Genomic DNA, 15,657 nt, shown 5'->3' with positions numbered 1-15,657 from the left:
GGTCGACGAAAAAAGCGTCAAGTAAAAACACATTATTAGATATAACTCGAAAAGTAGTTGTTAGATCTCAAATAAATTTAAATGGGACCAATTGGCACACACCACCTTTCGATTAAAACAAAATTTGTCGAAATCGGTCCACACGGGCAAAAGTTCTGATGTAACATACATAAAAAAAAAAAAAAAATACAGTCGAATTGAGAACCTCCTCCTTTTTTGGAAGTCGGTTAAAAAGTTGTTTAAATTATTAATAACACACCAACCACCCCAAAATACACTTACACTGATTTTCGAAATAAAGTTTTTATTTTTTTGTTCTTTTTATTTGTTTTGGTTATAAGAAAAATAGAGCTAGAGATACATAGGTAGCAATAACTCAGTAATTTTGCAATAAAAAAGTGAGTGTAATACCACGTAAGAAACTTCATGAAACGGCATGTTTTTAAGCTACGAGCCACCTAGATCTCCCTAAGTTTTTTTATACCACAGGTGCTCAAACTTTATCGCAAAAAATTCGAATATATATTTTTTTTACCGTTGTAGATTATTTTTTTTTCTGAGTAGGCTCCATGCCCCTCAACAAGCACCTACGGGGTTATCCTTAAATTACTGGACTCCCTCTATATATAGGTGCCCCAAAACTCAACGTCAAGCCGAAACGGGTTAATAGGATTGATTGTAACTATCATGAGCAAAATCAGAAAAAAATCTACCCCATGCAGTTTGAAAATTATCGGCATTTAAGAAAAACTTAAAAATTTTAAAACTTAGTTATTGTGGTTAATTTTTATTATTTTTGTTCATTTAAACTTTGAAACCGTAACCTTAAATAACATTTCTAGAACTACAGTTAAAAATAATGACACACTTGCCCCAAGTTTTCTAGAATTAAGACTATGTTGAACTATGAATTTAAAATTTTCAAAATTTGTCGACCTTAAAAAAAATATTACTAAAGTGCCTTGGCAAGTGTCATTAAAAGTTTGCACATTTAATCCGGATTGTAAAATGGTACAATACTTGTTAGTTTCGTACTAACAAAAAAAAAAAAACGAGTAAAAAATATAAAACCTCAAGTAACCCGATTCTTGCTAACCTACTTTACTCAGTTCAAATGTTTTTTATTTGCACAAGCTCTTGGTAGTTTCTTAATTTTACGACAAAATGATGAGAGAGAGATGAATAGTGGACATGTTGCGCGATTATCCTAAAAGGTTTTCATTTTATTTATTTATTTATTTATATGTACAAAAATCCACAGCTACATTTTATGTTTCTTAAACCAATACAGAACATCCAAACAAAGGCCAATTTCGGATTTTACATTATTTAAATTACACTGTTAAGGTAGACAAAGTTGAGTCGAGGTAGTAAAACACAGTTACAATAAAATGAGAAATATATAAAATGTTAAATAAATATCTATGGTCAATAATGTGTGGATGTGTATGGTAGAACAATGCTATAAAGGCATAATGAAAATCCCCAATTCATCCAAAAAATTCTCTGGTCAGATGAATCTGCATTTAAAAAAGATGGTTACATAAATTTACACATATTTCACGAGTGGCATGTGGCGAATCCACATTTAATGCGAGAAGTACCTTTACCTTACCCAGTACCTTTTTAAAGTAAACCTGCGGACCGGAATTTTAAACGGCAAAATTGTTGGGCCTGTTGAGCTGCCTGAGAACTTAAATGACACGAATTACCAACATTTTTTAAGGGAAAATTTACCAACTTCGTTAGAGGACGTACCACTAACAGATCGTCGGCACATGTGGTATCAACAAGATGGCTGCCCAGCGCAATGCAAGTAAGAGATATCCGGGAAGGTGGATTGAACGTTCAGGCACTATCTCGTGGCCAGCCCCAGATTTAAATCCCCCGATATTTTTTTATTGGGGCGTTCTCAAAGAAAAAGTTTATTCAAATACCATTGAGAGCGTAGCAAAGCTGCGTGAACGAATTTCTCAAGCTGCTGAGGACATCAACTCTCGAGGATATGCCCGGCTATGGTATGGTACGGTATGGTAAATACGGGCTGGTTTCCGCGACTCGACGACTTTGCGCCTATTTTGCGTATGTGGGAATGTGTCCATTCACTCCTGCCACCCAAGCTCCTCCAGAAACTTCAGAAGTCTTTTTGGCTTCTTGAAGATCTCCGGAAGTGTCTTCAGGGGGCCAAGATGTTGTGCCCGGTAAGCTGCTACACCTGGACAGTAGAGAAGTACATGCGTAGCCGTTTATTCTGTTCCCATGCAAGCTCTGCACAGGGGACTATCGGTAATGCCTATATTAAATAGATGTTTGTTATACGGACCGTGTCCAGTCAGTGCCGCAATTGTTTTGTCTCAGTTGACGTCTGTCCAGATTTATTAGAATTCTTGCCAATTTGGCATCAATTACTGGCAGCGCCAACTTGGCTTGCCTACAGTCCTCAACTTCGGACCGTAGTGTGATGTGTTAGCATTTCATGCGTTGTCTAATATGCCTTAAGATGTAGGGCATGTATTGAGGCTGATGGTAAACAATTTGAACAATTATTGTAATAAAAAATGTTATTTCCCTATCTGAATTTTATTACAATAAACTAGACCACGTTTCGCCTTGACATTGGAGTTTTGGGACGCCTGTATATATACAAGAATTGCTCGTTTAAAGGTATTAGATTTATAGAATAACTAGCTGTGCACGCGGCTTCGCCCGCGTTGAAATCAGTGTTTCGCAAAGTTTTCCCGGCAAACTTCCAGTGAAACTATCCTCAAAATCAACTTAGCCGTTCCATAAACCTCCTTCTTGAAGCCCTCTCTATTGGTGAAACCACATGAAAATCCGTTCAGTAGATTTTGAGCGAATCGATCACATACTTTTGGGGACTTTGTTTTATAATACACTAACTGTTGCCCGCGACGACGTCCGCGTGGTTATGAAGACATGCGTTTCTATTAAAATGTTTAAAGCAAATTTTTTTTATTTCAGTCACTTGAAATGCTTATCCCACTGAGTAACTTTTTTAAAGGCACAATTTAGTATAATTTAGTAGTTATTTTTATAAAACCTCTCTACACACCACATTTTTAGTTTTATTTTCAGGCTGCAGTAAAAATAACCTATCAGGCGGACTTATAGCTGCTGTATATGTTTCATACAAACTATCAACCCCAATTAAACCACCATAGCGGCGGAATATCGCAAAATCCGCGCGAGTTTCGAAAAATCCGTTCTTAGCAAACGTCTACTAACTATAATCTACCTCCCTGCCAAATTTCATTTTTGTCCATCCTGGATGGGTAGATCATCCAGCGGTTTTTGAGTTCTCATGATGAGTGAGTCAGTGACCTTTATCTTTTATATATATAGATTACGATGCATTATTTGGACACCTCCTCACCATCTATAGAGCAAACATTTTAAATTTCAAGTCTCTTACTTCAAAAACATAGGACTTTCATACAAACTTCCGACCCCCGTTTTATCCCCTTAAGGATCGAATGTCGTAAAATCCGTTCTTCGCGGATATCTACGCCCTACAAGAAACCTAACAGCCAAATTTCAAGTTTGTAGGTGTTATAGTTTCGGAGATTTCGTGATGAGTGACCTTTCGCTTTTATGTATATTATAGATATAGATATGTGACTAGTGACAAAATATATGCAATGCTTTTTAAGTAAATACTCAGAATTTTCACCTTTTTTATTTCATCATCGAGCATGTGTATTTTAGTAACAAACTCTTGCTGGCTCAAACCCATCGTTTTCCTAACTGATGTTTCATCAAAATCATCAAGTTGTTCTAGTCTATGTTTCACCTTCTCATTAAGATTAGATACCTGTCTTAATAAAGCTGAAAAAGAACTAACTTAAAACAAAACAAAAAAAGAAACAAAAAATTGGTTTAGTACAAACTTAACTACTATATAAATTATTATAGATAAGAATGAAATGTATCACACTTTTTTCACCCCCTGGCAAATAGCTGCTGATAATTGTCAATTTTTCTCCTGTAGTATATTTGTTTAGAATAGCTGCACATTTCATACTCCAAATTTTACTATAGTTTATAACATCATCAAATTTTTCTATTGGATCTGAGTTCTGAAAATGTAAAGTTTACAAGATGTGATAAATACAACATTTATAACATGTACTAATACAAAATTATTACTGTGTGGCTAGGGTACTAAAGAATATAGCCACCCCCTCTCTTCCCGTGGGTGTCGTAAGAGGCGACTAAGGGATAACACAGTTCCGCTACCACCTTGGAACTTAAAAAGCCGACCGGTGGCGGGATAACCATCCAACTGCTGGCTTTGAAATACACAGGCCGAAGACGGGCAGCAGCGTCTTCGGTGCGACAAAGCCAGTACTGCGGTCACCAACCCGCCTGCCCAGCGTGGTGACTATGGGCAAAACACATGAGTTCACGTTATTTTTGGCGTAAGCTTGTGGAGGCCTATGTCCAGCAGTGGACTATATAGGCTGTAATGATAATACAAAAGCATTTATTTGATGACAAAAAAGAAATACAGTGCAATTTTGAACTTCCTCCTTTTTTGAAGTTGGTTAAAAATTAAATAGATTGTGGGTTGTCTAGAAGAGATCACTATCTAGTGATAAGACCGCCCGTTGCATGCGACGTAATTATTATTATTTTTTTTCCTTTAAGCTTTATACTTATGTAATTGTTATATGTTACTGTGTGCAATAAAGTTATTTATTATTATTATTATTATAGATTTTAAAAACTTACATTTTCTAAGTTCATTTGTTCAAACCTTAACAATGGGTCCAATTCTTCAAATGAAGAACTCCATTTGTGAAGACTTTGTATAAAACTTTTACTTGCACTAATTTTCTGGAATTTTAGTTTTTTTTAAATGTATTTCATAAATATTACTACCTATAAATAGTATTTTTCTTACAAATACCACATATTAATGGTAACTAAAATCATGAGAGAAATTTTCTTGATAACTAAAATTCTATTTTTGAATCTATCAACATACAACAAAATTATATTGGAATACATACTAAGTTAAGAACTTCTACTCTTAAGGGATGATTAGTTACTTCCAAACTAGGGTATTCATGCTTTCGTGTCTGTATTTTAGCAGAACGCCTGTAAAAAGTTAAACAACATAAAATAAAATAGAAATTGCATTATAAAACCGCAAAAAATGCTCTTTATGTACCATTTATAATAAGTAGGCATTTCTCATAAAAATAGTGGATTTTAATGTAATATATTTTAATGGAGACCGATATAAAAAACAAAGTTTTTATGTTTGAATCGAAACGTACGAAATGAAAAACACTTCTACAAAATATGAATAACTTAATAAATACTTAAATAGTGATTAGTTAATACAGAATTATTTGGGGGCTGTTACGCTCAAAGAGTATATAAGTACGCTGGTTAGGTACGCTGTTATTGGATTATAAACATTGACAATTTGACATCGTGATGCGTGATGACATAAACACAAAGAGCAACACGGAGGGGAGTAGCCATGTACAGGCGTTCCCCTCTGTCAAGGTATAAGGCCAAATGGCCATATGCAAACAATAAAACTAGTTGCAGCCGCACTGATCACTAGACTAAATCTAGTTTCGCGATTGAATCAACGTCCTTCAAAAAATGCCAAATTGTTCTGTTTTTTGCTGCAAAAAAAGATTTGCCATGTCAAATTTACTAAAACATGGCGTTACCTTTCATACGTAAGTATTTTTTAATCACATTATTACTTGTATACATCTTTTAAACCCTTTTTAAACTTAAAAATTACAAATATTATCGTTCGTGTTGACTCGATTTGTTTACCAACATAGGCCGCTCGCCCTCATACAATATGCGGATCGGTCGAGCGACTGATCGAAATCTATTTCCGAGAAGTCACTGTCGCCGAGCGATAGTGTTGTTACCGGTTTGTTTGTAGATGGTTATCGATAAAAACGGCAAAGGCAAAAGAGGAGACAGACATTTTTGAGATTTTGATTTATTTAAAATATTATATTGCTAGCTTTTTTTAATAAACATAGTTATATAATAAAATTGCATTAAATTAAATATAATACACGTATTATGAGTATGAATACATTTTACTAGAATTACTTAATGTGATTTTCCACCATAATGTTTTATATAAAAATTTGGCAGGTTTTCTAAAAATCCAAATTTAAGGGATACATGGAAAAAAATGGTAATAACAGATTAACCTGGATGCCCACAAAAAATAGTTTAATTTGTTCAGATCATATCAATACCATTATGTAGTATGTTACATTTTTGTATATATATAAATTTTATTATCTTTTATTTTATTTATTTTTTTCTTTGGTGTTTTTTTTTATATTTATATTTTTTTCTTCTTAATGAATACTTCTTGCACTGTTTGCCTCGCAATATGAAACACTTACTCATGACCATGGGTTGACTGGAAGAAATCTCTTTCAGAGATAAGTCCACCTTTGCCATAAACCTTTCTATTATTTGATGTTTTATATCTATTTTTTGAGTGCAATAAAGTATATAATAAATAAATAAATAAATACCACTAACTTTCAAGTGTTGGCGAACAATAGAAGTCAATTAGTCGAGGGCACTAAACCAACACTAACGCCACACTGTTTTTTTTGTCTCATATACAAGGTAATCAAGATATGGTTCACCTTAGTCATAGTAGTGAAATGAAGCTTAGATTTATCAACTTTGAAAATTAACAATGTCCATCCTTTCAGAGTCATTAACAAATCATTCAATCTAGCAGATGACAAGCTATCATCTTATGATGCCATTAGTGTTACGCTCCCTACTCCCGATTCGTTGACATCACCGTGTACATCATCAAATCCTCAAAACGTATGTTAACTTTAAATCGTTTATTGTAGACTGGCATTGTTTGGCACAACAACGTTGCACCAAACGTATTGTGACATAATTATAATAGTTAGACATAGGCTGTCGCGACACTTTTTAACTGACTTCCAAAAAGGGGAGGTTCTCAATCTGACTGTATTTTTTCATGTATGTTACTTCAGAACTTTTGACTGGGTGTACCGATTTTGATGATTTTTAATTTAACAGAAAGCTGATGTTTATCATGAGGTCGCGTTTAAATTTCATCGAGATCTGATAACAACATTTTGAGTAACCTTTGATAACGCGTATATATTATGTATATTGTATTACTTGTCGATGTAATTGAAGTCAGTTTTGTTTTCGTTTGCAAGCAAATACAATTATTGTAGATAATTATGTGTTGTACAAAGTCTTACTACATTATGTATTTCTATTATCATTAGTTTTTGCAGCGTACGCAATGTAAGGAATTTTTTAGGTTATTTTTTTATCCCTTGGGTTACATTATTGGAGTTTTAGTAAGGATCCCTAATATTTTTGAAAATATAGTATAACCTATGTCGCTCAAGGATAGTGTAGCTTCTCAACGGTGAAATAATTTTTGAATCGGTCCAGTAGTTTCGGAGCCTATTCAATGCTAACAAACAAACAATCAAATCTTTACTCTTTATAATCGTTTATTTTACATGAAGATGTTTGATTTGTAGTATATAATAAATTAAGTCTATTTTTATAATAACGTCTTACCTTTGTATCATTTTAAAAACCTTATTTCCCTAACCGAGTACTTGAATTTATCGATAATGGATATCGACAGTTGTTACAACCACGGCTGTAGGCAACTTGTCAGTGTAGTTGCGGCGTGTCATTATACTGTAATGACACAGAATGTATCTATGTGTGTGTGAAAAATGTAAGTGTGATTTTAATTTAGTATGTGTGAGTTTCGTAGTGACAGACGATTATTTTTGTGTGGGAATTAGATAAAGTGTGCATGTGTGTAATTTCCCCCCGCAAAAAATGACAGAAAGTTTTGTATCGGTAGCAGACGCAAAGGCTACTCCCCTCCGTGTTGCTCTATGCATAAACATTAACAATTTGACAATCAGTGATTCAGTGCACCTCTGCATTGCCAACCCCAAGAAACTAAAAAACAGCGCTCACCAATAATAATAAAAAAACAGGAGAAAACACTAGGTTTTTCATTGTTAAAGAAACATTATTTTCCATTTTCATCCTTAATTGCCTCATCTTTACCAATTTCAGACTCACTTTCATTCTTAAAATCATACATTGTTGTTAAATTTCTTTATGTGCCTTTTTGTGCTTTCAAATGAGTAGCAATCAGTTATTTCCGATTTAACCGTTTGCTACTTATTTGAAGATTTAATGTGTATGACCTTCCGGTCGATATTTTGATACGTAATTAAGTTTTCATAATATTAATAGCAAAGGATAATCTTTACACGGTGACGCTACAAGTAAGTACAAAAGTTTCTTCAGCAATTCACACAATTCACACAAAGCCTTAAGGTAAAAGGTTAAGACACCACGTTGGCGCAACGGTCACAGCCATGGTTGTACCTATTGCGCTGGCGGTTGCGAGATCAATCTCCGCACATGACAAACATTTGTATTGGCAATACAGGCCTTTGCCGTGGTCTGGGTGTTTGTGCAGTCCTTGTGGGTCTCCCCACCGTGCCTCGGAGAGCACGTTAAGCCATCGGTCCCGGTTGTTATCATGTACGTCGTTACTCATAGTTGGGAATATATCCGCCAACCCGCATTGGAGCAGCGCGGTGGATAAAGCTCTGATCCTTCTCCTACATAGGGAGGCCTATGCCCAGTAGTAGGATGTTACAGGCTGAAGCGTACACAAAGGTTTAACATGTGTGAATGCTTGAAATGTTTTAAAATATCCGAGAAATGTGTTTTGGAGAATCTTGTATGCGGTAATTTTGTACAAAGTTTGTACATGATTTCAACGTGTATAAAATATGAATGTCAATCATATAAGACTGGTCGGGGAATTCTTTTGAAACCCATCCGAATACTGCCGAATTCGAATCAATCCAGTAAATACTGCCATCTAGTATCATTGTGTGTTATTATTTAGTGGTCATCAAAACATATTACTGATATTACATAGTGTAATAGATAACGCTGAACACTAATTGAAAAACAGTAAAAATTAGAAATGAAACAGAAAACACAACATCAATGTAAAAACAGCAAATCTACTATTAAAACAGTAGGGTTGGTAGTCCTGCAGGCCTAGCATGCGCGCCACGACAAAATTTTGTCTACCCCTTTTCACGTATTATCTCTCTATGTCTACAGTAGCTAACATGCGTGCACGCGATACTCTTCTCGTTACGTCAAGAAAAGATAATCATTAAATTTTAGTGATCTGTGATATTTATCTCTACGGAAACTAACATGACATCGTAATTTTGTCGAATTTTGTCGTTTTAGGAAGAGGAACTTCTCGTCTTCAATATTATCGACGAGAAAGACGATAAATAAAAAATAAATAAAACCGGGTGCCTATTTTTTGTATACCATGGCGTTTCCCTATTATAATTATATAATTTCGGTATACGAAGAGCGGGAAATGCGAAAAGTCGAGTGAAGTGTGCCATATAATGACACAAAAAACGTATTTGCGCCCTGTTGCTTCTTATTCTAAATAATAATAATAATAATACTTTATTTCAGACCAAAGTATAAGTCCATATTGGGTTAGTACAACAAGACAAGACAACATTCAGAATAAAAAACAAAACAAAATTATATTAAAAAAATCAATAACTAAAAATAAAATTAAATAGAATAAAAGTAAAATCAATAATCAAAAAAAAAAATTCAAAAATTCAAAAAAATTTAAAAATTAAAAAAAAAAAAAAAAAAAACAATGCGTGATAGAATTACAATTATTTAATGTGCGACAAGATATAAAGCACAACACGAGCATATTGTTTATATATATATAAATAAATTCATTTACTTACGCCGTTTTATTTTCCATATTAGATTTTTTAAATTAGATATACACTTTTTATCTTAGCCAAAAGGCCGAGAACATTGTTAAATAAAACATGTGTCACTCGTTTGAAATTATACAAACGTTGGCTCATCCCGGTTTGGCACGATTGGTCAATAACCTTGTAAATTCAACTTTACGACATAAGAAATTAGAATGATATTCAGTTGTGATTATGGTTGATAATGTTTCTCTACTCGACAAGGCGAAGTCTTCGGAAGATAATTTTGTCTCTCGTAGTGCGCATGTTAGGGTAATCGAGAAAATACTCGATGTAGACATTATCTCTCTCTCTCGTCAAGAGATATCTCGTTGTATGCATGCTAGGCCGGCTGGTGCCCCCTTGCATCACTTTCTGGCTGCGTTCCACTAAGCGTCCACGACGCTCGCAAAGCCTATTCTATCGTTCCATTTTCAGCGATCACGACATCACGACGATCGATAGCGTTGTTGATAGCATATGTGAAACGCGCCCATTATGTTTTGACATTTGACAATAATTTGACAACAATATTGCGATTTGTGTTATGTTTATTTATATTATTGTAGTTTGTGTGTATATAGTTTAACGACATATACTCTTTGTTTAACGAGCAATGGAAGGTGAAGCTGTTGGAGAAGCATTTGGCCAGTAATAATCATGGGTGGAAGTAAAATGTTCTTCTGTATTATGATCGTGCCAACTTCAGAAGATATCTATTTTAATTCGTTTTACAAAATATTACATACACGTGTTACATGAAGTTGGCACTTTTTCAAAAAAGAACACCATTCGTATTACCAAAAGTATTTAAGTAGAGGTTAAAGCGAATATTTTATGATTTCCATTATATAATTGTAGTAATTTAAACAGTATTTATTAAACATGTCTGTTTTAAGTAAAAATGTGATTGTAGCTTTTAAAAAATATCCTGTTCTGCGAGGCATGGCATCATACGGAATTATTTGGCCTATTTCAAGTTTCATACAACAAACATTTGAGGGAAAACGTTTTGGTAAGTATAAGACTTGACTGTTCTGGTGTAATGGGACGTATGTCGTGTCGGCGGCACCTAAACACCGGCGGTTGCGGGTTCGATTCCCGCACGGAGTGAATAATTGTGTTTATCACTCTTCATCATCATCATCACTTCAACCTTTCGCAGCCACTGCTGGACATAGGCCTCCACAAATTAGCGCCAAAAATGCCGTGTACTCATTTGTGTTGTCCATAGTCACCACACTGGGCAGGCGGGTTGGTGGCCGCAGGACTGGCTTTGTCGCTGACGTTGCTGCCTGTCTTCGGTCTGTGTATTTCAAAGCCAGCAGTTGGATGATTATCCCACCATCAGTCAGCTTTATAAATTCCTAGGGGATAGTGGAACTGTATATCCTTTAGTCACCTCTTACGACACCCACGGGAAGAGAGGGTTTATACTCGTAAATATTGTTTATATAAATATTTATTTCCAGTCTGTTTGTTAGTCCTTGTGGGTCTACACATCGTGCCTCGGAGAGAATGTTAAGCTGTCGATTCTGGTTGTTATCATGTTCACCTGATAGCTATCATTACTCATAGTAGAGAATCAGTTTCCGAGTTCCTAAATATCATACCCGTAATACAACTATGTTAGAAGTTCCTCAACATTATTCGAATTATTTAAAAAACTCGCTGTTACTAAGACTCCTTCATACGTATAACACACTATTTAAAAACGTCGACATCTTCACAAAGTCTAAAAGGATATTCAAAACCAATATAGTAAAAATACTATCTGAGTCACTGTAACAATGTATAAACTATAAGTATATGTTATGTATCTGTATATGTATGATGTGTAGTTATTTATATATGCCTCTTTTACTATGTTATTTATATATGTGTACTGTTAAGTGTTAGTTAACTGTATCTCAACATCAAATTCTCTTACAAGCATTTTTTGTGTATCGGAATGTACTGATTATGACTGTTGTTTTCTTTTTCTTTTTTGTCAACGATATCTCCATAATACCAATTTGTTAACTTTACCTGTTATTGGCTATATTATTTTTTATATGCTTTATGATAAGAATAGTATATAACAAGCTGTTGGTTTTCTGAATAAATAAAATAAAAATGAAATAAAATATATCCACCCATCTGCATTGGAGCAGCATGGTGGATTAAGCTATGATCCTTCTTGTACATGGGAAGAGGCCTATGCCCAGCAGTGAGATATTACAGGCTGAAGCGTAAGTATTATATAAAACTACTGTTTGACTTGTAATTATAACTTAATTTGTTTTTATAGTGTATAAGACAGTTTTTATGATGTAAACCATGCAGTTGTTCACCCATTATGTTTATATTGTTTTCCCCGTTTCCTTACAGATTCTGATAATAAATATGATTGGCTGAGATGTGCTCGCTTTGGTTTATATGGATCCTGTTATGTAGCTCCTACACTCTACAGTTGGTTAACAGTTGCTAGTATAATGTGGCCAGGAAATATGGTTAGAAGTGCAATTGTTAAGGTAAATTTGAACTATTTAAAATTTATTTATTTGGAACTAGCAAAGGCTTACACAACAGGCTTACAGGCAAAAAAACAAATTCATTTAAAAAAAGATAAAAAAATAAATAGAAATAAAATATGATGTTGCAGCTATCAACTTTTTAAAACCAATAAATTACTTCAATTAATTTTCATCTGTATTTTACAGACATTCTTTGAAACCATTACATACACCCCTTTTGCAATGGTTAGCTTTTATTTTTTCATGAGTTTATTGGAACTTAAAACTTTTGATGAAGCTGTTGCTGAAGTAAAAACTAAATTCTGGCCCACTTATAAGGTAATATACTTTTTTTATATCTGAAAATTAATTTCTTTCGAATAGTGACTTATTATTATAATATGGGTTTTCATCAACAATACTATTACTTAACAATGGAAAGGCGAAATGCTCTAACCTAATAAGGGGGTTTAACTAGCAGCGGGGTCAAATGACCTTTCATAGTAACCTTTATTAAATATATATCTTAAAAAGATAAGAATAATAAATAATTGTTCTCTTCAGAGATGGTTGGTAGATAACCATCTATTAATTGTACAAGCTCAGAAACTTGCTTTGAAATTAAACTTCATATAATACTCCTTTATGGTGTACCTTCCAATATAATATCCAATATTTATTTTTCCAATATAATTTTAGTCATATATTTCTATCCATATTCGAAATGTCATTATATCTGTAAGATATCTGATATAAAAATTATATTTGTTTAGCATAAGATGATAATGTGATAAAATATACAAATATGAAGTATTTTATTGAATAAAAAGAACTGTATGCAAACCTTTTTAATATGATTTGTTCAAGTTGGTTTTTTTACCTAACCTTACATAAATAATTGCAGGTTGGAGCATCTGTCTGGCCTGCAGTGGCAATGATCAACTTTAGCTTAATACCTGAAAAAAATAGAGTTCCTTTCATCAGTGTCTGTAGTCTTATATGGACATGTTTCTTAGCTTATATGAAACACTTGGATAAAGACAATGTGGCTTTAAAATCTCAACAATCTAGTCTTTTATTAAAAGTTTAAAAAGGTTATTGTTTGCTTGTCAAGTATGTCTAGGAATACTTGATAATTTGGTTTGTAAATTTAGAACATAACATTTAATTACATCAATGGTATTAATCATTTTACTATATTTATTTAAAAAATTAGGTTACTAATTTAAATTTCACTAAATGAAATTTTGAGGTTTAATTCCTTAATACCAAATTACTATCTGTGATTGTGAGTGGTGAACTCAGTTTGTCTTCTGTCAATAGTTGTTTATGTTTTAAAAAACATAGGCATGGTTTATTGGCAATTTACCAAATGTGCAATAAAAGTAACATTTTTAATGACAATTGTAATATTGATTATAAAATAATTTATTACTTGCATTGAAAATATATGTATTATAAATAAATACGAAATATGTAGTATCATAATTATAAAAAAACAATTGTTAAATCTTTGTTACTTTATTTAAACAAGTATTTTAACAGTATTAAATGCTTATAACTGAATTCTCAAAAATTAAAATTCAAATTGTATGTAGGTAGTTTACATATATTGTTGTTGATTTTATTAATATCATAATTTAAAAAATATGTTTTGAATAATTATATATATTTCTAAAAATGTTCCGTGTCGGCGCTCTAGCCAATTAAGCTATGGAACGATGCACCCGCTCGAGCGAAATTTTCGATATGATAATTTTTAATTTCGGTTTAAGCGAACCGTGGCGCCGTCTATAGTGAGCTCTTTACAGAAACCCGTAACTATTCAAAGTTTCATATTACAATGAAAATCTTTGACAGGAGACAACACCGTGCTATTTTTAATATCTAAGATTTTTATTTTTTGTGTTACCCACATTAGGAATTCTAAACATTTTTGAATATCATATCAAAAATTGACCGCTCCAGCGGGGTTCGAACCCGCGTCTCCGACGTACCGTGTCGGCGCTCTAGCCAATTCGGGTTTCTGTAAAGAGCTCACTATAGACGGCGCCACGGTTCGCTTAAACCGAAATTAAAAATTATCATATCGAAAATTTCGCTCGAGCGGGTGCATCGTTCCATAGCTTAATTGGCTAGAGCGCCGACACAGTACGTCGGAGACGCGGGTTCGAACCCCGCTGGAGCGGTCAATTTTTGATATGATATTCAAAAATGTTAAGAGATCTTTATTTTAAAATAAATGGTATATTGAATTACAGCATAGCTTAATGTTATTTACATGTGTATGTATCTATCTTTAAGATTTAAATGTGATGATTATACAGGTTAATATTTGCAATTTAATTGTACTTTAGAGTAATAATTGTTATTTTAAAGAGATATTTTTACTAACTATTTTTAGATATCTGTCTATGACATGCCGTACAAAATGCGAAGTACTAAAATTCACAATTTTTTTATAAGGCATTCATTAAGAGGTAAGTTGGTTGAGGTGTTTTTTAAATCTCAATTATTTGATACTATTGGGTTACATAAAATAAATAAATATTTAAAAAAAAACAACGATCCAACAAAATTGTTAATAATTTTAAATAAGATATTTACTGTACCTACTTAAACTGTATTCAAAAAATAAATATGTTTGATAATTATTTTTCAGAAACATATTGTCGCATTATTATGATTGTGATATTCTTTTACGATTTTAGGTATTTAATCAAAATAATATTTCCTGTAATGCATGTCGGTTTTATCGTGCTTTATATTTTTAACTACTAAAAATTATTTATTAAATGAGTTAAGTTAATTTTGGTTATTATTTCAACTCAAAAATGTTTTTTTTACTCTACTAGGTCAATAAACAAACATGACCTACCTACTCTATATAATACTACTACCTAGTTACTCTATAAAAATAGATTGGTCCATTGTATTAGAGGCTGAATCGACTGATCTTAAAGTGTCAATGTTCAATTCTCTTCTTACTCATCTCTACGATATACATGCACCAAGCAGACCAGTTAAAATCTGGCACTGTCCAGCTCCATGGTTAACGAGGACATTAAAAAATTTATTGCCAAGACAAATCGTGCTAAGTTGAAACTGAAAAGTGATAATTCTGAGTTGAACTACGTAAGATACAAGAGGTTGCGTAACCGCTGCAGTAAGTTACGTAGAGATGCACAGCGACGCTACATCCACAAGTCCGTTGACAATGAAGACTGCCAAAGTGTGGAAATTTCTTAAAGCCATAGGAGTTGGTAAATCATCTAATC

General features: G+C 33.3%; 2 protein-coding genes across 4 annotated transcripts in view; one reads left to right on the top strand and one right to left on the bottom strand.

The window, feature by feature from the left end:
- The window catches only part of LOC123653537 (VPS35 endosomal protein-sorting factor-like), a 30,841-nt gene extending 25,436 nt beyond the window's left edge, over window positions 1-5,405 (bottom strand). Inside the window, exons 1-5 of the mRNA XM_045589525.1 lie at window positions 5,195-5,405; window positions 5,034-5,121; window positions 4,749-4,857; window positions 3,956-4,081; window positions 3,692-3,861 (exon numbers count right to left, since the gene is read on the bottom strand). Coding sequence (XP_045445481.1) covers window positions 3,692-3,861; window positions 3,956-4,081; window positions 4,749-4,857; window positions 5,034-5,121; window positions 5,195-5,214 — 513 coding nt within the window. The 5' untranslated portion in view covers window positions 5,215-5,405. The remainder of the gene's footprint in view (window positions 1-3,691; window positions 3,862-3,955; window positions 4,082-4,748; window positions 4,858-5,033; window positions 5,122-5,194) is intronic.
- Window positions 5,406-10,488: 5,083 nt separating this feature from the next.
- LOC123654018 (mpv17-like protein) lies at window positions 10,489-13,783 on the top strand. Of its 3 annotated transcripts, XM_045589978.1 has the most exons (5): window positions 10,489-10,554; window positions 10,801-10,899; window positions 12,255-12,397; window positions 12,587-12,718; window positions 13,284-13,783. In XM_045589978.1, exons 1-5 carry the CDS (start codon window positions 10,545-10,547, stop codon window positions 13,467-13,469), a joined length of 570 nt encoding a protein of 189 aa, XP_045445934.1. In that variant the 5' UTR covers window positions 10,489-10,544; the 3' UTR covers window positions 13,470-13,783. The 3 variants fall into 3 exon arrangements, with proteins under 3 accessions (XP_045445934.1, XP_045445933.1, XP_045445935.1); XM_045589977.1 differs by having other exon boundaries at window positions 10,495-10,899; XM_045589979.1 differs by lacking the exon at window positions 12,587-12,718 and having other exon boundaries at window positions 10,495-10,899.
- Window positions 13,784-15,657: the final 1,874 nt, after the last annotated feature.

This window comes from Melitaea cinxia, chromosome 5 (assembly GCF_905220565.1).
Source record: "Melitaea cinxia chromosome 5, ilMelCinx1.1, whole genome shotgun sequence".
Lineage (NCBI taxonomy): Eukaryota > Metazoa > Arthropoda > Insecta > Lepidoptera > Nymphalidae > Melitaea > Melitaea cinxia.
This window is presented reverse-complemented; position numbering and strand designations above follow the sequence as displayed.

Coding starts and splice junctions, on each gene's coding strand:
- LOC123654018 (XM_045589977.1), top strand. CDS start 10,770: ATGTCTGTTTTAAGTAAAAATGTGATTGTAGCTTTTAAAAAATATCCT. Junction 10,900..12,254: donor ATTTGAGGGAAAACGTTTTG/GTAAGTATAAGA, acceptor GTTTCCTTACAG/ATTCTGATAATAAATATGAT. Junction 12,719..13,283: donor AATTCTGGCCCACTTATAAG/GTAATATACTTT, acceptor AAATAATTGCAG/GTTGGAGCATCTGTCTGGCC.